Below are 17,612 nucleotides of genomic sequence, written 5' to 3'. Positions count from 1 at the left end.
GGCACCCATCGGACCCAGGCTCCAGCGCGACTGTATCCATGCAGGCGGATCACAAACCTGGCACGAACCATCCAGCTTTTGCATCCATTTGTTAGCTGGGTGTCATGCATATCCAGGGAAACTAATCAGCGGTAAGTCCCTCAGCTGGCCCAGGACTGTCACCAGTCCACTCCCAGCAAGAGAGGCAATGGGTGTTGCTTCAGCATCAAGCCAGAGAGTTAACATCAGCCTCACTGCTCCATTCATGCCTCACTCTGCTCCCAGAGGCTCCCAGTAACATCTCTGTATCCCACCGATTTCCCTCACACGTGTCTTGCGAGAAACAGCAAGAATAAACACCGATTAATATCCCCACTTCGCATAAGCAGAGAGAAATAAAACCAAGCCTCCCAAAACCTTCTCGGAGAACCTGAGAGCCAGGAATTCAACCCCCACAAGCCTTCGCTTAATCCCAGCTCACTATAGGACTTCTGTAAAACCAGAAGACAACTACCACAAAATTATACATCTAGGGGCACCAAATGGGAATGATGTCTGAGCTGCTCCAAGCGCTATCAATGATTGGGCTCTCTCATCAGATTATGGGATGCTGCCTTGAAAATGTCCGTGCCCCATCCAGCATCTAACAACCTCTTTGTACTAGGCCATACCTGTCATCTTAGGCAAAAAAAGTCCTAGCACATGTAGGAACAGTACAACAATAATTCAACAGCTGTAGAAACCCAGAGCATAAGAATAGTTTAACACATTAAGCTGCAAATACGCTGCCTGGGATTGGATCCTCTCAAAGAAAAGCCTTAAAGGGATTCAAACCTATAAACTCAATTCTAATCAAAGGAACCAAACCCACAGGCTAGTTATGAAGGTGAGCATGAAGGGTCAAGGTCTACTGGACTTAGTCTCTCCATGGCAAGGCCGCTGCTGGCGAAGGTGAACGCAGGAACGTGTGGAGCAGGCACCTTGCTAGTCCTCAGCCTTAACCAGATGCCCGGCAAGCAGCACCAACCCTGCCAAAAATTCATTTTGCAATTCCAAAGCCGTCAAGACTCTCGCTGAATTTCTCTGCTAACACTGGAGAAGCAAAGCAGCCGTGCATCACTCGGCAGCGGCCTCACAGAGCTGCCGATAGCACAGGAAGGAGCAAATCCAAGTCCCCTGGGATCCCCCGAGATGATGGTACAACAGAGGTTAGATTACCAGCAACCATCTGCCCCTCTGATATCAGCATTTCATGTCCCAGCAGCGAGGGGAAAGCCTGAAAGTGCAGTAGAGAAAAGATTACAAGAACTTTCAGACTTACACTGTTGCGTCGCCTCTTTGAGAACCTCTCCAGGAAGGGGACAAACAACCAAGTTCTCACAGTCACCATGTCAGGAGAAAATCTACCCAGCAAGACATCTCAACTGCGCAAAGTCCTCCTGGCAGAAAGATGTATTCAGTTCAGCTCTGCAGAGAAGCTGCACAAAGCAGCAGCAAACACAGCAGAAACAACCTTGTTCCCTCCTCCCTGGGGAGGAGAAAGGCAGCCTAAGAAGTCCTTCCAGAGCTTCAAGCGAACGGATCCCAGTACCACTTGCCAGTCCATTTTTCAGTCCAAATGATGGCGGATCTATCAGAGTATAATTTCTCTCCGCTGCAGAAGGCAAGAAAGAAATTTAGAAGCCATTTCATAATTATGGTGGGGAAGCATTTTTAATTTGCTGTCTAAGGCATCGGTGTCTGTGCTCCCACTAGCGCAGCAAGGCATGGGGAAAAGAAGGATTTGTGGCATTTATGAAGTGAAGAAGAGCAGTCTCACACGTGCACAAACACATATACACAAGAAAAGGCAGGCGGGACATTTCCTTTTGGTTTTAGTCATTTTAAGACCCAAATCAAGATATATTTTTACAACAGGTATTGCAGTTTGTAAAGAAAAAGAGCCACAAGGCACGGTCACCAAGTTTTATCGAAGCAGATCCTTGTTTCCACGCTTCTGAGCTAAGACCACAAAGTGTACAAATCCAAGCTGGAAAATAACTTAAGTCACCTCAACACAGAAAACTCACAACTCTTATAAATTAGGGTTTTGTCTGTGCTAGGCTTGCCTAGCATCTATCAGGAACAGTTTGATAATTTGATCCACTTTTAGAGAGGGGAATGAACTACTTCCTCTCCCAAAGTCACTCCCAGACCCATTTTCCATTTTTTTTCCCCCTACTTTCTCTAAATGTCTTTATTTCCCAACTTCTACTTTGATCAAAGCCAGGATCACAACTGTATTTCTGCTCTATCTACACATTTTCAGCCCTACACAGTTTAAGATAAAAACTCTTTTCAGTATGGGAACATTACCTTGAATCAAGGAAACAGTATTCGGAATACGTTCCCAAAAGACACGGGCTTTTGGCAGCTGCCAGTCAGGGTCCCGGGGGGCAGAAGATTTCGATCCATTTTGTATATTCTTAACCTACATGAAGTTTCACTTTGGATGGGCACGCATTTTTGCTGACAGCTTCTAAAAAGAAGAGATGTTTGCCAAGTCAAGCGAGCTTCGATGTGTGCCAGGAGCCTTCCCAAGGCAGCAGCTTCAGTGCTGTCACCTCCTCGACGACGCACGCAGCTGAGCAAACAGCTCTGCAGAAACCCGGGTACAAACACAGGGCTAAATGGAGAGCAAGAATCTGGTTTAACCTTGGTTGTTATAGCAATAAGCGTAAGTATAAGCAAGAACCTCTCTGCATACCATTCCTAGGCATAAATTATAAACAATCAGGCCTTATCTCTCTGGGAACGAACCGTATCTGGACAATACGCCATGAATTACAGAGAGTTCAGTTCAGTAGAAGAGGCTTCTAAATTGGTTCTGTTTTACCTCAAACCAGGACACTCAGGTCTGTTCCTGGAACACCCAAACAGCTTATATCCCTGTAACCAGCAGCGTCTCAATTTCCTCACCTGTAAAATGCTGTTGCAACCCAAACTGCCCTGTATCTCCAGAGCCTACACCAGAGCTGCTCAGACCAGGCTCTCAGCAAGCACAGCAAGATCTTTAAAAAGGAGCTTTACAGCATAAAGATTTATTCGATGACTCGCACTGGACATGCTATGGTGTAGAAAGGTCCCCAACAAGCAGCTTGTGAGGTGTGAATCCTAAATTTGCCCCAGTGGACATTTCCTGGGAGGCTGAAGGGCTGTGTTCCCCACATCACCATCACCCAAGGAAGAAAAGCCTTGATGCTCCCGCATCACCATCACAGATGGATCTGGCCACGGCCCGTATCTACCACCTCTGGTTTCAGAGACGACAGAAGAGCAACCAATGTGCAAATTCAACCGAGACTTCCAACTGTACATGCTGTCTTCAGGTACTGCATGAAAACTTCCAACGCAGTGCCTGGAGGTGCATCTTTCGTGCCTTTCCAGACACCAAAAGGTTTGGTGACTTCCTTAAACGGAGCAAGACTCAGCCCCAAAGTCAGACAACTGCTTGAATGCTGGACTATCAATGCAACTGCACAAAGGCCCATCTTATTCTCCCCACCCCTGCCTCTCCCATGAGTTACTGCCTGCATCCTAAAGCGCCAGATCCAAAATTCTCCTCCCAGCGTCCCCCGCCATCCCTCCAAACCCCTCCTCAAACACACACATTAAGAGGAAAAAATCTTTTTCTTCTCCTCCCAGAAAAACCTTTTCCCTTCCCTGAACTACAAGCCTCCGTTTTTGTCTTTTCGTCCGTCACAAAACAGCAACATCTTGACGCAGAGCTATTTGTCTGAACGCAAAATTACTATAATCACATGTGTAAACTCAGTAGTTGAAGCGCAGGGCAGGAAACCACAGAAGCGTCTTCCCGAAAACAGGCTCAACAGCTTTACGTTTGGAGGCAGATCGCAGATACGTCACGGCCCGAACAGCCCTCCCGACTCGAGTGATGTCTACCGCAGTGTCACTGGCCACCCTGCCATATGTGAACGAGCTCAGAGCAGGAACATAAGCAAAACGCGCTTCATATGTTTTGAGAAAACTGAATCTCAGGGGGTTGAAGCCACTTGTCCATGATAATGTCACCACTGAACAGCAGAACCAGACTTCAAGCCAGAAACATCACAAAAACATTTCACGCGCGCATAGGTGCAGCTCTCCAAACTCTAAGCATCTGATTTCTGCTCTGACCATTGCCAACCCAAGGCAGCAGAACACGGACACAAACTACCCATTCACAAGCACAACGGACCCAGCATTCCTCCACTTATTGCTAATTTAAGCAAATTACATACAAAGACACCCACAGACACTGCACTGGGATACAGGCGCATTAGGTAGGTCTGTAGATGCTAGAGGAGTATCTCATGACACGCACCAGCTTTTGCCCAGTGCAAAAAGAGAGATTATCATTACGGATGTATTACTGCCTTTGCCATCCTCTTCCTTCCTTGAGCACCTTCCTATTTCATGCCCGTAAATCCAGCAAACCCACATTAAAAGCGAGAAGCAGCTTTAAAATGACCTTGTCTGGAGATGTCAAAGCACAAGACAGCTCTGGGGTAAGGTAGAAGCCTTACTCCAGCCAAACTTCTACTCCTCAATGTTTCCTTCAGGTCCAACACCAGCAGCTTCAGTGCCCAGAAGAGCTGGTAACCCATTTCCAAATCCAAGAGCCTCTATTGGAACCACTCCACCGTCACGCAGTCAGTGAGTACGGTCACCCCTTGGGACAGCTGTTCCTACCTTCCTTGGTGGAGACCTGCATCCTGGTGGCCGGCAGCCTGCAGAGCCTGTGCTTGGTGATCTGCACCAGGCCCTTGGGTGAGGAGCGTTTCGGCGTCACGGAAGGTTTCCCTCGCGAGTTTTTCTTCCTGAGATGGAAGTGGCTTTTCAGAGGCGTGGCAGGCGAGGAGCCGTTCTTCTTATCTGTTGGGGAACTGCAAAGACGCAACACCACAGAGTTAAAAAACAGTAGAGAGGTGACTCAAACACATTTGGTCCCCTTGCTCAGAGCTCAAAAGAGAAGCTGGCTCACCAAGCTCCACACTGCTCCCCTACCCAAGGGCAATAAGAAGCACTGAACTGAAAATTGCAAGTAAATAGGCAAGTGTGATGAATTTCTGGCAAAGGACAGAGGTATCTGACAGCCTAACTCAACTCATTCCCTTCTGCTTTCTCCTCAACAGATGTTGGGGGGAGAGGATGCTGTGCTTTAGTGAGATGAAGGGAGTCTCGTGTCCCTGACTGCCAAAAAATCCCAAAACAATCCCAGCTCTTCCAAGCACCTTACTCCACAGTGACCTTCCCAGAACAACCCACCCACAGACGCATCCCCCAGCAAAGCAGGAGGACAAGGCAAGGATGGAAAACCGTGGTGAAATGTTGATCGGAGGATCTGGGAAACAGAAGCAGGAATCAAGGCATCAGATCCTCAATCGGGATCTGTGTTACCAGCTCACTGCATCCCTTGGAACAGTTATTTAGGCCGCAGTCCTCGTTTTTCAAGAGCTCGGGCTTGGTGTTACTGCATCATGAAAGGAGCCAAAGCACACATCTGCTACGCTGAGGACACTTCCGAGTTCAGCGGCAGAGGTCACACAGCTGTGCCACCAACCCTCACCCCATCCCGCGTATCCCTTCCCTGCAGCACAGGCTGGGCTTGCATCCAGCCCTGCTGAGAAAAGCAGCACTGAACAGCTTTCCCACCGGGAGGACAACGTAACGAAGCCCTTGCAGCACTTCACCGACACACCGGCTTTCAGAGAAATTTTGGTCCCAATCTCTTATCTGTTTCCCCTCGACTCCCAGCCCGGTGCAAACCATTTTGGCAGATAACTCAGCCCACACGCCTTTTCCTTCCGCCAAGCTTCGTTTACAACCTTCCCATTGTACTCTGTCCCTATCAGACACGGTCAGGGGGGAGAAGTTGCTCCACAGAGCCCAGGAGTATCTGCCGGTCTGGCACAGTGTGTTCCCCCAAGGTAGCTACAACAGCCACAGATCTGTCACCCACCTGACAAGGAGAAGGAAGAGTGAGAGCCTTCAGAGAGAATGTTTTGGGATACTGGTGGATAGCAGTAACCTCCCCAGGGAGGGAAGTACCAGCAGAACATCACAGACAGTGCTTCTTCCCAGCACGCAGAGCTCACCTCCTGCCCCTGCTCCATCCCAGGGGCTGTACAATGCTTTACAGGGACACACCATACAGGATAACAGCAACTCAAGCTACTTCTCCCTCCTTTCCCCAGCCCTCAACGCAACAAGGTTATGGGAGTTTGAAAATAAATCAAGACAGCTATTTCCTGCCCTTTGAATATCAGTCTGTTATTCAGGTCAGGGAGGAATCTCCTAAGGGCTGCAGCAAAGTCTTCGGAGAAGAGGGATGGGAGATGAGAAGAAAATCCAGCTCTGTTTGAAAGGTTAAAGTCAGAGTTACACAGATTGCTAAAACAATTAAAACCTGAGGTCTTCCAACCCTGGAAAGTGGGATGTCTCCAGACAGAACAAAGTCACCACATTTGGAAAGAGAAAGGCAAATAAACATTCCAGTATACAACAATCCTCACTGGAATTTCATTTATACCACAATTTACACAACTTACTGTGAAGCCAATGGTCACAAAATACGACCAGTGCAACGACACCGCTCTGAAGACAACCAGCAACTTACCCCAAGCTTCCTTTTCTCTTGATGATTTTTGTCCGACTCTTCACCTTATAACTGGACAGGGCAGTGGCCTCGTTGAAGGAGGATTTCGCCCCACTGAGACCAACAGATGCAGCACTCAGAGGAGGTGGGGCCACACCAGCTTGAGGGAGGTTGGGGGCTGGAGGCTTTTTCTGATCCTCAGATCGCCACCTGAATGCTGATTTGGAGGTGGAGGGTGAGGTCTGCAGGCTGGAGGCTTTCCACTTGTACTTGCTAGGAGAAACACCCAGTTTGGACTGCAGTCCTGATTTCTTCAGCTTTGCTCCCAAGTCTGCTTTTGGCGATAGTTTAGCACCTCTGTCCGCTCCACCGGCAACCTTCTTAGCACTTTCAGAAGCTCTAGGGCTGACCCATCTTTTCACAGTGCGAGAGCATTTACCAGGGTTTGCGACCCACGTGTAATTAGTTTTCCTGAACTTCAAAGCTTTGCTGGAGACTGATGTTGAGGCGGCTCTTTGGAGACCAGGAGCTTTGGAGACTATGGAAAACCTGCTCTTCATTGGAGACATTCCAACCACCAAAGTCGTAGTCTGAGTGGGTCTAGAGCACATCTCGCCATTTCCAAGCACCTTTGGCTCTCTGAAAGCATCCCTGACTTGCTCACAACTAGACTGCCCTGGTGCTGGCGGTTCCGCCTTCGTCCGTGCCAAATGCTGAGCCGGCTCATGATCTGGCAACACCAAAGGCTGCTGTGGCTCCGATTTCAGTGTTACGGCGCTTTCACTGGAGCTTCCACAGGAGACAGAGGAGCTCCTGGTCACGTCACTGGCCAGACGCACTGTTCTAGGCTTATCCGACACACTCCCATAGGCTGAACTCACGAACCGGTGAGATGAACTAAATGAAACCGAGAGAGAGGGTCTTCTCTCTTCGTTTTGGCTCGTGTACGGAGATTCTTTCACATTTTTACTATCACCTGGAGCAGTGACCATCGTTTTCAGCCCAGAAAACTCACAGTAAGAACCCACATCACCAAAACCTTCCATATCTACAAACGGGCCAGCCCTCTGTGGCAGCTGGATCCCCACAACTATATTACCATCTGTGGTTAAGTCCACATGTCTCTCTGGGGATGATTCTGGTGGCTCAGGTGTCTGGCTGTCCCCATGGCTTCCAAAAGCCCCAGACGTGCTGGCACTTCCACCACTTCCAATATCACACGCTGATCCTGGTGGCCGGTTGACAAGGGAGTATTTTTTCCTCCAGGAGTGACCCTGGCGCAGCTGGAAATCCCTGGGAGCCTGCTGGGGGTACCTGGCCGAAAATGCCCCTCTCCTGCTGAAGGGAGGCTGGCGGGGGTTGTTCCACCTCAGTGGTGCAGATGACAGCGTCCGCGGCGCATCCCCATGAGCGTTTTTATGGTCGTTTATGAGACCTAAGGAGAAGACGACAGTGTCTGTGTTAATCACTAGTCCCACGGGAGTTTGACAGCATCACAGCACTGGTTTTCCTCATGCTGCAGTGAGGATGATTGCTCCGCGCAGGCTCACACAGGCCACATTTCAGATAACCAGCACTGGAAGGAAAAACTTAAAACAAATATCTCCCTCAACCCTCAGGAAAATCAGTCACAAAAGCTATTTCACAGGACAGCTCAACTTGCAGGCCTGAACCACAGACTCACCTACAGACTCTTAACACTAGTTAACACCGACTACTCCTCTCAGCCACCTTTTGCCCCTTTATGCTCTTTTTTATGTGCCAAAATGGATGCTTGAGTTATTGGGTTTGGAGCTTAATTTTTTAAAAATGCTAATTTTATTTCCAGATATCTTGTCAGAGCAGTCTCTGCTCATCTGTTCATGCACATAGCCCAGCACAGCCATCGCCAGCTCCAACACAGACCACAGAATCACAGAATCATTTCGGTTGATGAAAACCTTTAAGATCATCGAGTCCAATCATTAACCTAACACTGCCAAGTTCACCACTAAACCATGTCCCTAAATGCCACATCTACACATCTTGTAAATCCCTCCAGGGATGGTGACTCAACCACTTCCCTGGGCAGCCTGTTCTAGTGCTTGATAACCCTTTCGGTGAAGAAATTTTTCCTAAGATCCAATCTAAACCTCCCCTGGTACAACTTGAGGCTCTTTCCTCTCATCCTATCACTTATTACTTGGGAGAAGAGACTGGCCCCCACCTCACTACAACCTCCTTTCAGGGAGTTGTAGACAGCGATAAAATGTCCCCTCAGCGTCCTTTTCTCCAGACTAAACAACCCCAGTTCCCTCAGACACTCCTCATAAGACTTGTGCTCCAGACCCTTCACCAGCTTTATGGCTCTTCTTCTTTAAAGCAGCAACGAGGAGGCTCCAAGGCGTCCCCAGCTTCGCTGTTGAGTCACTGCAGATCCATCTGCCAAGCCACCACACCTCCACGGTGCTTTGGTCTACTAACGAAGTCGCTTGGATAACAGATACATGTCAATTAGAGAGGGTCTGCGCTTGTTAAGCGTCAGTGTTTATAAAACCCTTTCAATAAAAGGGATTATCAAAGGATTTTTGAGCATTTTAGGCACGTGTCAGCATAGAAAAGTTTTTCCTACAGGAGGAGTGACAGAGCTGCTGGAAGAGCAGTGTCAGCAGATCCCTCCTGGAGGAGGCAAGGCCACATTCTCCTCCCACATAGGAGCTCCTGGACAGAGGCAGATCCCCCGCAAGGACCAAGCGGAGTTTGTGGCCTTACTAATGAGGAAAAATTACCTTGGAGTCTATAAATAGAGCGAGTTACTGCTAAGAATAAGTGCTGATGCTCACCAGAGCTAGGAAAGGGCACGCAAATATATTTCCCCTCCTCCTCCACCACGCTGAGGAGTCAAGGGACAGAGGGCGAGGGGCACATTCAGCCCCTCTGCCACCAGCCGCAGGGGCTGCGGGGCAGGGGACACCCCCTTTCCCCAGCCAGGAGGGTCACAGACCCTGTAGGGGCCGGTGGCGTGGGGATTCCCTCCATCCGGTGGGGACTCCCAAACCCCCCCAACACTCTCTGTTCCCTCCCTGCCTTGGCCCAGCCGGCATTCCTGGGTCCTCTCCACCTCCCTCCTTCTCCTACCCCACCTAGGTCCCCTCTACCTCCCCCACCCTTCAGGCCCCTCCCAGGCCTCAGCCCCTCCCCCCTCGGGGTCCCCTCTGTTCCACCCAACTCACACCCACCTTCAGGTCCCCTCACAACATGTCCCTGTTCCCCCAGGTCCCCTTCACAGCCTGCCCTTCTCCCCCAGGACTCCGGGATCCCCTCACACCCCTCCCTCTCACCCTTGCGTCCCCTCACAGCCTTCCTCTCCCCCTCAGGACTCCGGGGTCCCCTCACACCCCTCCCTCTCTCCCCTGGGTCCCCTCACAGCCTTCCTCTCCCTTCCTAGGACTTCGGGGTCCCCTCAAACCCCTCCCTCTCTCCCCCAGGACTTCGGGATCCCCTCACACCCCGCCCTCTCTCCCCTGGGTCCCCTCACAGCCTTCCTCTCCCCTCCTAGGACTTCGGGGTCCCCTCAAACCCCTCCCTCTCTCCCCCAGGACTTCGGGATCCCCTCACAGCCTTCCTCTCCCGCTCAGGACTCCGGGGTCCCCTCACAGCTTCCCCCCCTCCGCTCCCCAAGACCCCGGGGTGCCCTCACACCCTTCCCTCTCCCCCCTGGGTCCCCTCACAGCCTTCCCCTCCCCATCCCCAGGACTCCGGGGTCCCCCTCACAGCCTTCTCCTCCCCCCCAGGACTCCGGGGCCCCCTCAGATCCCTCGCCTTCCCCCCGGATCCCCGGGACTCCCCCCAGCAGCCGCCCGCGAGGTTCTCCCCCACCGGGGCCCGGTCTCCCAGCCCCCCTCCCCCGGCCCGGCCGTACCCTGCAGCAGGCGGATCTGCCGCCACAGCCGCTCCCTCTCCTCCATCCCCGCAGAGCTCCCGCAACCGTCGCGTCATCTCCCTGCGCCGGCCGTTGGCCGGTCACGTGAGCGCGCGCCCCGTCACGTGGCGCTCGCAACGGCCGCCGTCGCTTAGCAACAGAGACAGCCGCGGCCTGCGCGGCCCGACGGTACCTGAGGCCGGACCGGGGCCTGCGACGAGACCGATCCGCCGGCTCCGGCTCCCTCTGGCCCTAGTCACCACCCTGGGATGGTCCAGCTGTCCCCAGTTCAGCCTGGTACAGCCGTCCCCAACCTCTGTCCTGTGCCCAGTCTGGTCCAGCTGTCCCCAGCCACTGGCCTCAGCCTGGGCTATACCAGCTGTCTCTTGTCCACAACCCAGCCTGATCTGGCTGTCCCCAGCCCCTGTCCCCATCTCAGCCTGGTCCAGCTGTCCCCAGCTCCTGTTCCTTTCCCAGCCTCATCCAGCCATCATCTGTCCCCATCCCAACCCAGTGTGTGGTTGTCCCTAGCCTGGGCTATCCCAGCTGTCTCTTGTCCCCAACCCAGCCTAGTCTGGTGGTCCCCAGCCCCCGTCCCTTCCACAGCCTCATCCAGCCACCCCCTGTCCCCAACCCAGCCTGGTCCGGATGTCCCCATCCCCTGTCACAATCTGAGCCTTGTCCAGCTGTCCCCAGCCCCTGTCCCCAGCCTGGGCTATCCCAACTGTACTCTATCCCCATCTGCTGTCCTCAGCCCAGCCTGGTCCAGCTGTCCCCATCTGCTGTCCCCATCTCATCCTGGGCCAGCTGTCCCCAACTCCTGTCCCTTCCCCAGCCTCATCCAGCCATCCCCTATCCCCATCCCAGCCTGGTCCAGTTGTCCCCAGCCCCTGTCCCCAGCCTGGGCTATCCCAACTGTACTCTATCCCCATCTGCTGTCCTCAGCCCAGCCTGGTCCAGCTGTCCCCATCTGCTGTCCCCATCTCATCCTGGGCCAGCTGTCCCCAACTCCTGTCCCTTCCCCAGCCTCATCCAGCCATCCCCTATCCCCATCCCAGCCTGGTCCAGTTGTCCCCAGCCCCTGTCCCCAGCCTGGGCTACCACAGCTGTCTGTCTTTTGTCCCCAGCACATCCCGATCCAGCTGTTCCCATCCCCTGCCCAGCTTTGTCCAGCCATCCCCTGTCCCCACCTCAGCTTTGTCCAGCTGTCCCCATCCCCTGTTCCTGGCCTGGACTATGCCAACTGTCCCCTGTCCCCATCCCAGCCTGGTCCAGCTGGCCCCAGCCCCTGTCCCCAGCCCAGCCCAGTGTGGTTGTCCCTAGCCTGGGCTATCCCAGCTGTCTCTTGTCCCCATCCCAGCCTGGTCCACCCCTCCCCGTCTCCTGTCCCCTTCTCTGCCTCGTCCAGCTGTCCCTATCCTGGGTGCCCTGCCCAGCCTAATCCAGCCATCCCCTGTCCCCATCTCCTGTCCCCTGCCCAGCCAGGCCTCCCTGCCCCTCTCTGCCCTCTCCCATCATGAGTGTCTGCCGGTGGCCCACCATCTCCCTCAGGCTGTGCCTGCAGGCACAAGGGGGAGGACCTTCTGATGGTCCCACAGGACCATCTCCAGCAAGGAAACTTTAATTTCACTCATCAGCCTTGAAAGCCCTCATTTCTCATACTTCGGCGGTCATTGTTTAAAATGTTTTGCAGGAGAAATAGTCCCGAAGCTGAGCTGCAAAGGTTACTTGTGGCAGTGAAGGAAAACATAGATGTTTTCAGCTTCCTGCAAGAACGGGCAAGTTTGGTTCCTAATTTAAAGTCTTTGTTGTGCATTAAATGTGCCAGTAAGGCTCCAGCAGCAGCAGAGCAAAATACCTGCTGCAGTTGGGGTAATTTTGAGACATCATCTGGGCATGGCAGTTTGCACCTTCTAATTAAGCAAGAAAAGGGGGTAAGTGGCTCTGCAAGTCGCAGTTTGTAACACATTTCATGGGCAGCTCTCAGGGCAGTTCACATTCTCCCCCATTACTCAATTCCTCCCAGAAACTAGGGGCAAATTGAAAGCAGAAGGCAGTTTTCCTAGGTCCAGTTCCAGTCCCCATCCCCTAAAAGGATTTTCTTTGACCTGAACTGTACTTCAGACCATGTGTCATATCCTAAAATTCAGATATAAATATAAATATATAAGTATAAATATAAATATATAAGTATAAATCAAGAGTATCCACAGAGTGCAACTGAGAGCCCAATCAAAGGAGAATATAATTTATATGGACTTTATCCTTAAGGAGTTTGTTTCCTGAATAATGTCATTCTTCCCTAAGGGAATAAGACCTGTAACTTTAAACAAAGCCGTAACAGAACCTCAAGTCTGCAAAGGAGATAAAAATCCGGACTAAAATTATTTTTTAAACAATTTGGGGAAAAAAAAAAAGCTGAGCCAAGTAGCTGTACCAGCACGACGCTATTTCCTTCTAAACACTCCCATGATGGGAACTTTAGAAAAGCAACCGATCATCAACCTCAAATCGTTTAAAACAGAAGCTGTCCCCGGGGACATCTCGCTTCCCGTCGCAGTTAGGGAGCTCTGCCTGTCCCAGCTCTGATCAAACAACGTCCCCAGAGCAAGCCCACCATTCGCCTGCTCGGAAAGGTAGATTTAGTAAATTATTTACAGCACGTTGAGTGGCCTTTTAAAGCAATTCAGCGGTGGAATATGGGGGAGAGCCAGCCCGTAGGAATAAACCGCTTTGTATGGATGGTAGCAAAAGCTTCAAAATACAAAGCAGTCAGGGAGCCTGGCCTTTATTTGCCTCCCCTGAAGCCCAAAGACTGCAAAAAGAACCCCTACACCCTCTCTTTTCACAACACCACGCACATATGGGAACAGGCTGGGGAGCAGGCGGGCAGAGATGGCGGCTCTCCTCCCTTTCGGTGGCCTCATATCAGCTTCAACCGATCACAAAGCCCCACCCAGAGTTTTGTAACCGCGTATAAACTGGCAGAAATTGGCACTTCTGCCAAAAGAAGCCTCCTCCGCTCCCAGCTGCTCGTTCCCTCCCTTGTGCTGGCACAAGGATTGGAGTGGCTTGCATAAATGAGCTAGAAAGGGCTGCTCTGAATTAAAATTAATTCAGCACACACAGAGGAAAAGCTAATTTTTAACACAGGGAAGCCATGTATCCACCACTCCCACAAACCCCAACCTCGGGAAAGAGTGAGCTGAAAGCAGCAGGCCCTGTTTTGTCAATCTACGCCAAAATGCGGAACTAGAAAAAGCAAAGTACGGGGCAAGGCAGTGCCGGAGGTTCTTGGGCCACTTGGGATCCTCCTCGGATGCTCATTGGGTGCTCCCCATAAGGAGCTTCGGTGGGGTGGGTGCAGCCAGAGGAGCAGGGGCAACATTTTAAGCACGAACCAGATCTTCTCCAGGAAATTAAAAGGAGCATCCTGCCTCAGGGCAAACAGTTGGCGTAGTTTCACATATCTGCCCCGCGATCCATGCAGAGGGCAAAGGAGGGACGAGGATGCTGCATCACCAAAACAAACGCTTTTTTTCCTTTTCAGCCCACTGTCAGGAATCACTGCCTATTCAGCCGCCTCACCACTCGGTGCCCGTTACAAGCAACACATCTGAAAGCTGCAGGAATCCACAGCACTTGTTCTTCTTTGTTCATAGCACCACGCTTGTATGACACTTGTTTGTAAGTCTAATTTAATTAAAAAAACAGTAAAAAGCAAGTGCAGGTTTTTGACGCTGCGCTGGCAGGGTGTCTGTGTGTGAGAGAACGCCCCAGGGAGGGTAGCACATTTAAGAGAAATTAAATTGTCTCATTCAGCCCAGAATAAACATGGCGCTAATCCCTCTAATGGCCTTAAACATCACCCGAACTGCAGATCCAGTGACAAGCGTGCAATAGGACCCAATTAAGCTGCTCACACGTTTGAAATCATGGCCTCATCAGCTTCGGTTTAGTCTGGAGTCTCTCGATGGCTTTCCGTAAACTTGCTGAGACAAGCTAAACCACCGAACTTCGTTAAGCGCTGCACCAGCAGATTGCAGAGACCTGATGACAGGGTGAGTGGGAGGCACTGGTGTTTCTGCCGCCTGCTCCCACAAGCGAGTTTACGAAGGCACAGGGATCTCCTAGGATCCCGGGATCCTCCAGCATTGCCTAAAACACCCAGCACTGCCTGGGATCCGTTTGCAGGAGCATTGTGCATAGGACAGCAGAGTAACTATTCTCTCCGGGGGCACCTGTGACTCTCAGCTGGAGCGTTGCACCAAGCTTTCAGGGAGACACGTTAATAAAAATGCAGAAAAATTGGTGAGAATCCAGAAGAAAGTGGAAAATCAAGAGAGTAAAGGTTTTAAAAAAACATTACCTATAAAGAAAAGCTGAAACATTTTCAGGTTTTGATTTTAAAAAAAAAGAGGATGGGAAACAATATTAGAAATAGATTTCCAATTAAGTGTGATTGATGTTCACTGTGGTAGTAAAGGAGGTATTAGCTTCATTTGCAGCAAAGAAGATTCAAGTTACACCTCAGGAAAAATTTTCCGACTATCTAGAGAAGGGATTACCTGGGGAAGATGGGAAGCTTTAAGGTAAGTGTGTTCCTGGTGTGGTGGAGACATGCTGAATCCCACCGGGGACTCTGATTTAGGTGTCCTCAGCTTGTTTTAAATTTCTGTTTCTACAGTCTTGTTGGCTCCATGGCGTCTTGCACGTGTGGTCCCAACATCAGTGGTTGTGTCCTGCCTCCTTTTGCTGAAGAATCATGAAGAAAAGAGCCCAGAGCTGAGCCCTCAGTTCCCTCCTGCACCAGCCCCAGTCATGGCATGGGCTCACTGAATGTCATCTGACTGCAGAGCAACTTCTCCTTCTCCTTCTCCTTCTCCTTCTCCTTCTCCTTCTCCTTCTCCTTCTCCGTCTCCTCCTCCTTCTCCGTCTCCTTCTCATCTTTCTCTTCATCCTTCTCCCTCTCCTCCTCCTCCTCATCTTTCTCCTTTCTCCATCTCCTTCTCTTCCTCTTCCTCCTCTTTCTCTTCATCCCTCTCCCTCTCCTCCTCCTCCTCTTTCTCTTCGTCCTTCTCCTTTCTGCATCCTTCTCCTTCTCTGTCTCCTTCTCTTTCTCCTCTTCCTCCTCCTCTTCCTTCTTCTCCTTCTCATTTAGTTTTCAGCTTAACCTGGTCACTAATGAGTTTCACCATCCAGTCCCAGGTGTGCAAGTAATGGGACAGAGGTCCATGGGAGGAGAACAGCACAAGGAGCACCTTTCTAGGCAGTAGCATGGACCTGCATTGCTCTAACCCAAGCACAACCTCACGCTGTTTCAGAATGCCCACGGTTGTGAGTTCCAGCTGATTGCAAAACAAAACCCCCTGATTTAGAAAGAAGACCCAAATCCAGGCTGCAGCTGCTGAGAAATCTGTGCCTCCCACTTCGACCAGTATCATAGCTGTCCAGATGACTCTCTGGGAAATGCACTGCTCAGGTGGCAGGGGCTCACCCAGCCGGGGGAGCCGATGAGAGCTGTGCAGACACTCAGGAGGAAGATGAGGCATCTGAATTTGTCATGGAAGGAGACCAGGAGCCAATGCAAAGCTCAAGGAGGAGGCGTGACACAGGCCAAGCAGCAGGCAGAGGAGATAATTTTAGTAGCTGCAGCAGCTTGTTGGCTAGACTCAAGCAATACAAAGATTAAAATGAAAAAAAAAAAAACAAAAAGGAGGAAAAATTACTTCAGAGAGGATTGTAGGACAGGTTTCCATTAGAGAAGAGGAACAAGTAACGCCATTGTACAAGACAGTGGTGAAAACTTAACTTGCAATGCTGTGCACAATTCCATGTCTGTGTTAGATAAATGAATTCAGACTGGAAGAGGTCTAGGAGTGGTTGCTGAAATCCTCAGGGAAATGGAGAGCCTCTCATTAGAGGTGGCCCAAACAGCTGAGTTTTCTTAGCCTTGCACACCAAGAGACGATACAGCTGCTCTCTGCAAACGTGTCAGAGGAAGAAGGCAATATTGCAGGAAAAGGAAGACCTATTCAAGGCCCCTCATGGGGGCAAATGCCTAAATGCCCCAATCCTCGCTGAGCCACTGCCAGGTGGTGCAAAGCTGCTCCCCAGATACCAAGCCCCGCTGAAGTCATAGAATCATAGAATCATAGAATGGTTTGGGTTGGAAGGGACCTTTGAAGGCCATCTAGTCCAATGCCCTGCCATGGGCAGGGACACCTCCCAGTAGACCAGATTGCTCAAAGCCCCGTCCAACCTGAACACCTCCAGGGATGGGGCCTCCACAAATTCTCTGGGCAACCTGGGCCAGGGGCTCACCACCCTCAGTGTAAATCGTTTCCTTATGTCCTATCTAAACCTACCCTCTTCCAGTTTAAAGCCATTGACCCTCAACCTGTCATTGAAGGCCCAACTAAAAAGTCCCTCCCCAGCTTTCCTGGAGCCCCTTTGGGGACTGGAAGGGGCTGGAAGGTCTCCGTGGAGCCTTCTCTTCTCCAGGCTGAACCCCCCCAGCTCTCTCAGCCTGTCCTCCCAGCAGAGGGGCTCCAGCCCTCCCAGCATCTCCGGGGCCTCCTCTGGCCCTGCTCCAACAGCTCCATGTCCTCCTGATGTCCCCAGCGCTGGAGGCAGCACTGCAGGGGGGTCTCCGCCGAGCAGAGCAGAGGGGCAGAATCCCCCCCCTCGCCCTGCTGCCCACGCTGCTGGGGATGCAACCCAGGGTGTGGGGGGCTTTCTGGGCTGCCAGCGCACATTGCCTGCTCATGTCCCATTTTTCACCCACCAGTACCACCAAGCCCTTCTCCACAGGGCTGCTCTTCATCCCTTCATCCCCCAGTCTGTATTGAATCTGGGGATTGCCCCAACTCAAGTGCAGGACCTTGCAACACAAGAAGATAGTATTGGATTATTACATTTACACTTGAAACTAAATAGACGCCACTAATCATCCTAAGAACCAGAGCCCAAACCAAGTGAGCTTACGTAGAAGAGGTGAGCAGAGGCCTGAGCTCAGGCTCCAAGGAGGTTGGACCCTGTGCATCCTGCAGCACCACAACTCTGCCATGCAGTGGGGACACAATGTAGATGTAA

The 17,612-nt window shown here is 51.4% G+C and overlaps 1 protein-coding gene across 5 annotated transcripts in view; it reads right to left on the bottom strand.

The window, feature by feature from the left end:
* ZC3H3 (zinc finger CCCH-type containing 3) overlaps positions 1–10,613 on the bottom strand; it is a 194,815-nt gene extending 184,202 nt beyond the window's left edge. For all 5 annotated transcript variants that reach the window (XR_008464701.1, XR_008464700.1, XM_054190095.1 and 2 more), the window contains exons 1-3: positions 10,518–10,613; positions 6,638–8,051; positions 4,711–4,904 (exon numbers count right to left, since the gene is read on the bottom strand). Coding sequence is in view for 3 of the 5 variants with exons in the window: in XM_054190095.1 (XP_054046070.1) it covers positions 4,711–4,904; positions 6,638–8,051; positions 10,518–10,563 (1,654 nt within the window). In the remaining 2 variants the exon portion in view is untranslated. The remainder of the gene's footprint in view (positions 1–4,710; positions 4,905–6,637; positions 8,052–10,517) is intronic.
* Positions 10,614–17,612: the final 6,999 nt, after the last annotated feature.

Source organism: Rissa tridactyla, chromosome 2, assembly GCF_028500815.1.
Source record: "Rissa tridactyla isolate bRisTri1 chromosome 2, bRisTri1.patW.cur.20221130, whole genome shotgun sequence".
Classification (NCBI taxonomy): domain Eukaryota; kingdom Metazoa; phylum Chordata; class Aves; order Charadriiformes; family Laridae; genus Rissa; species Rissa tridactyla.
Note: the sequence above shows the minus strand (reverse complement) of the source record. Positions and strands in the feature narration are given on the sequence as shown.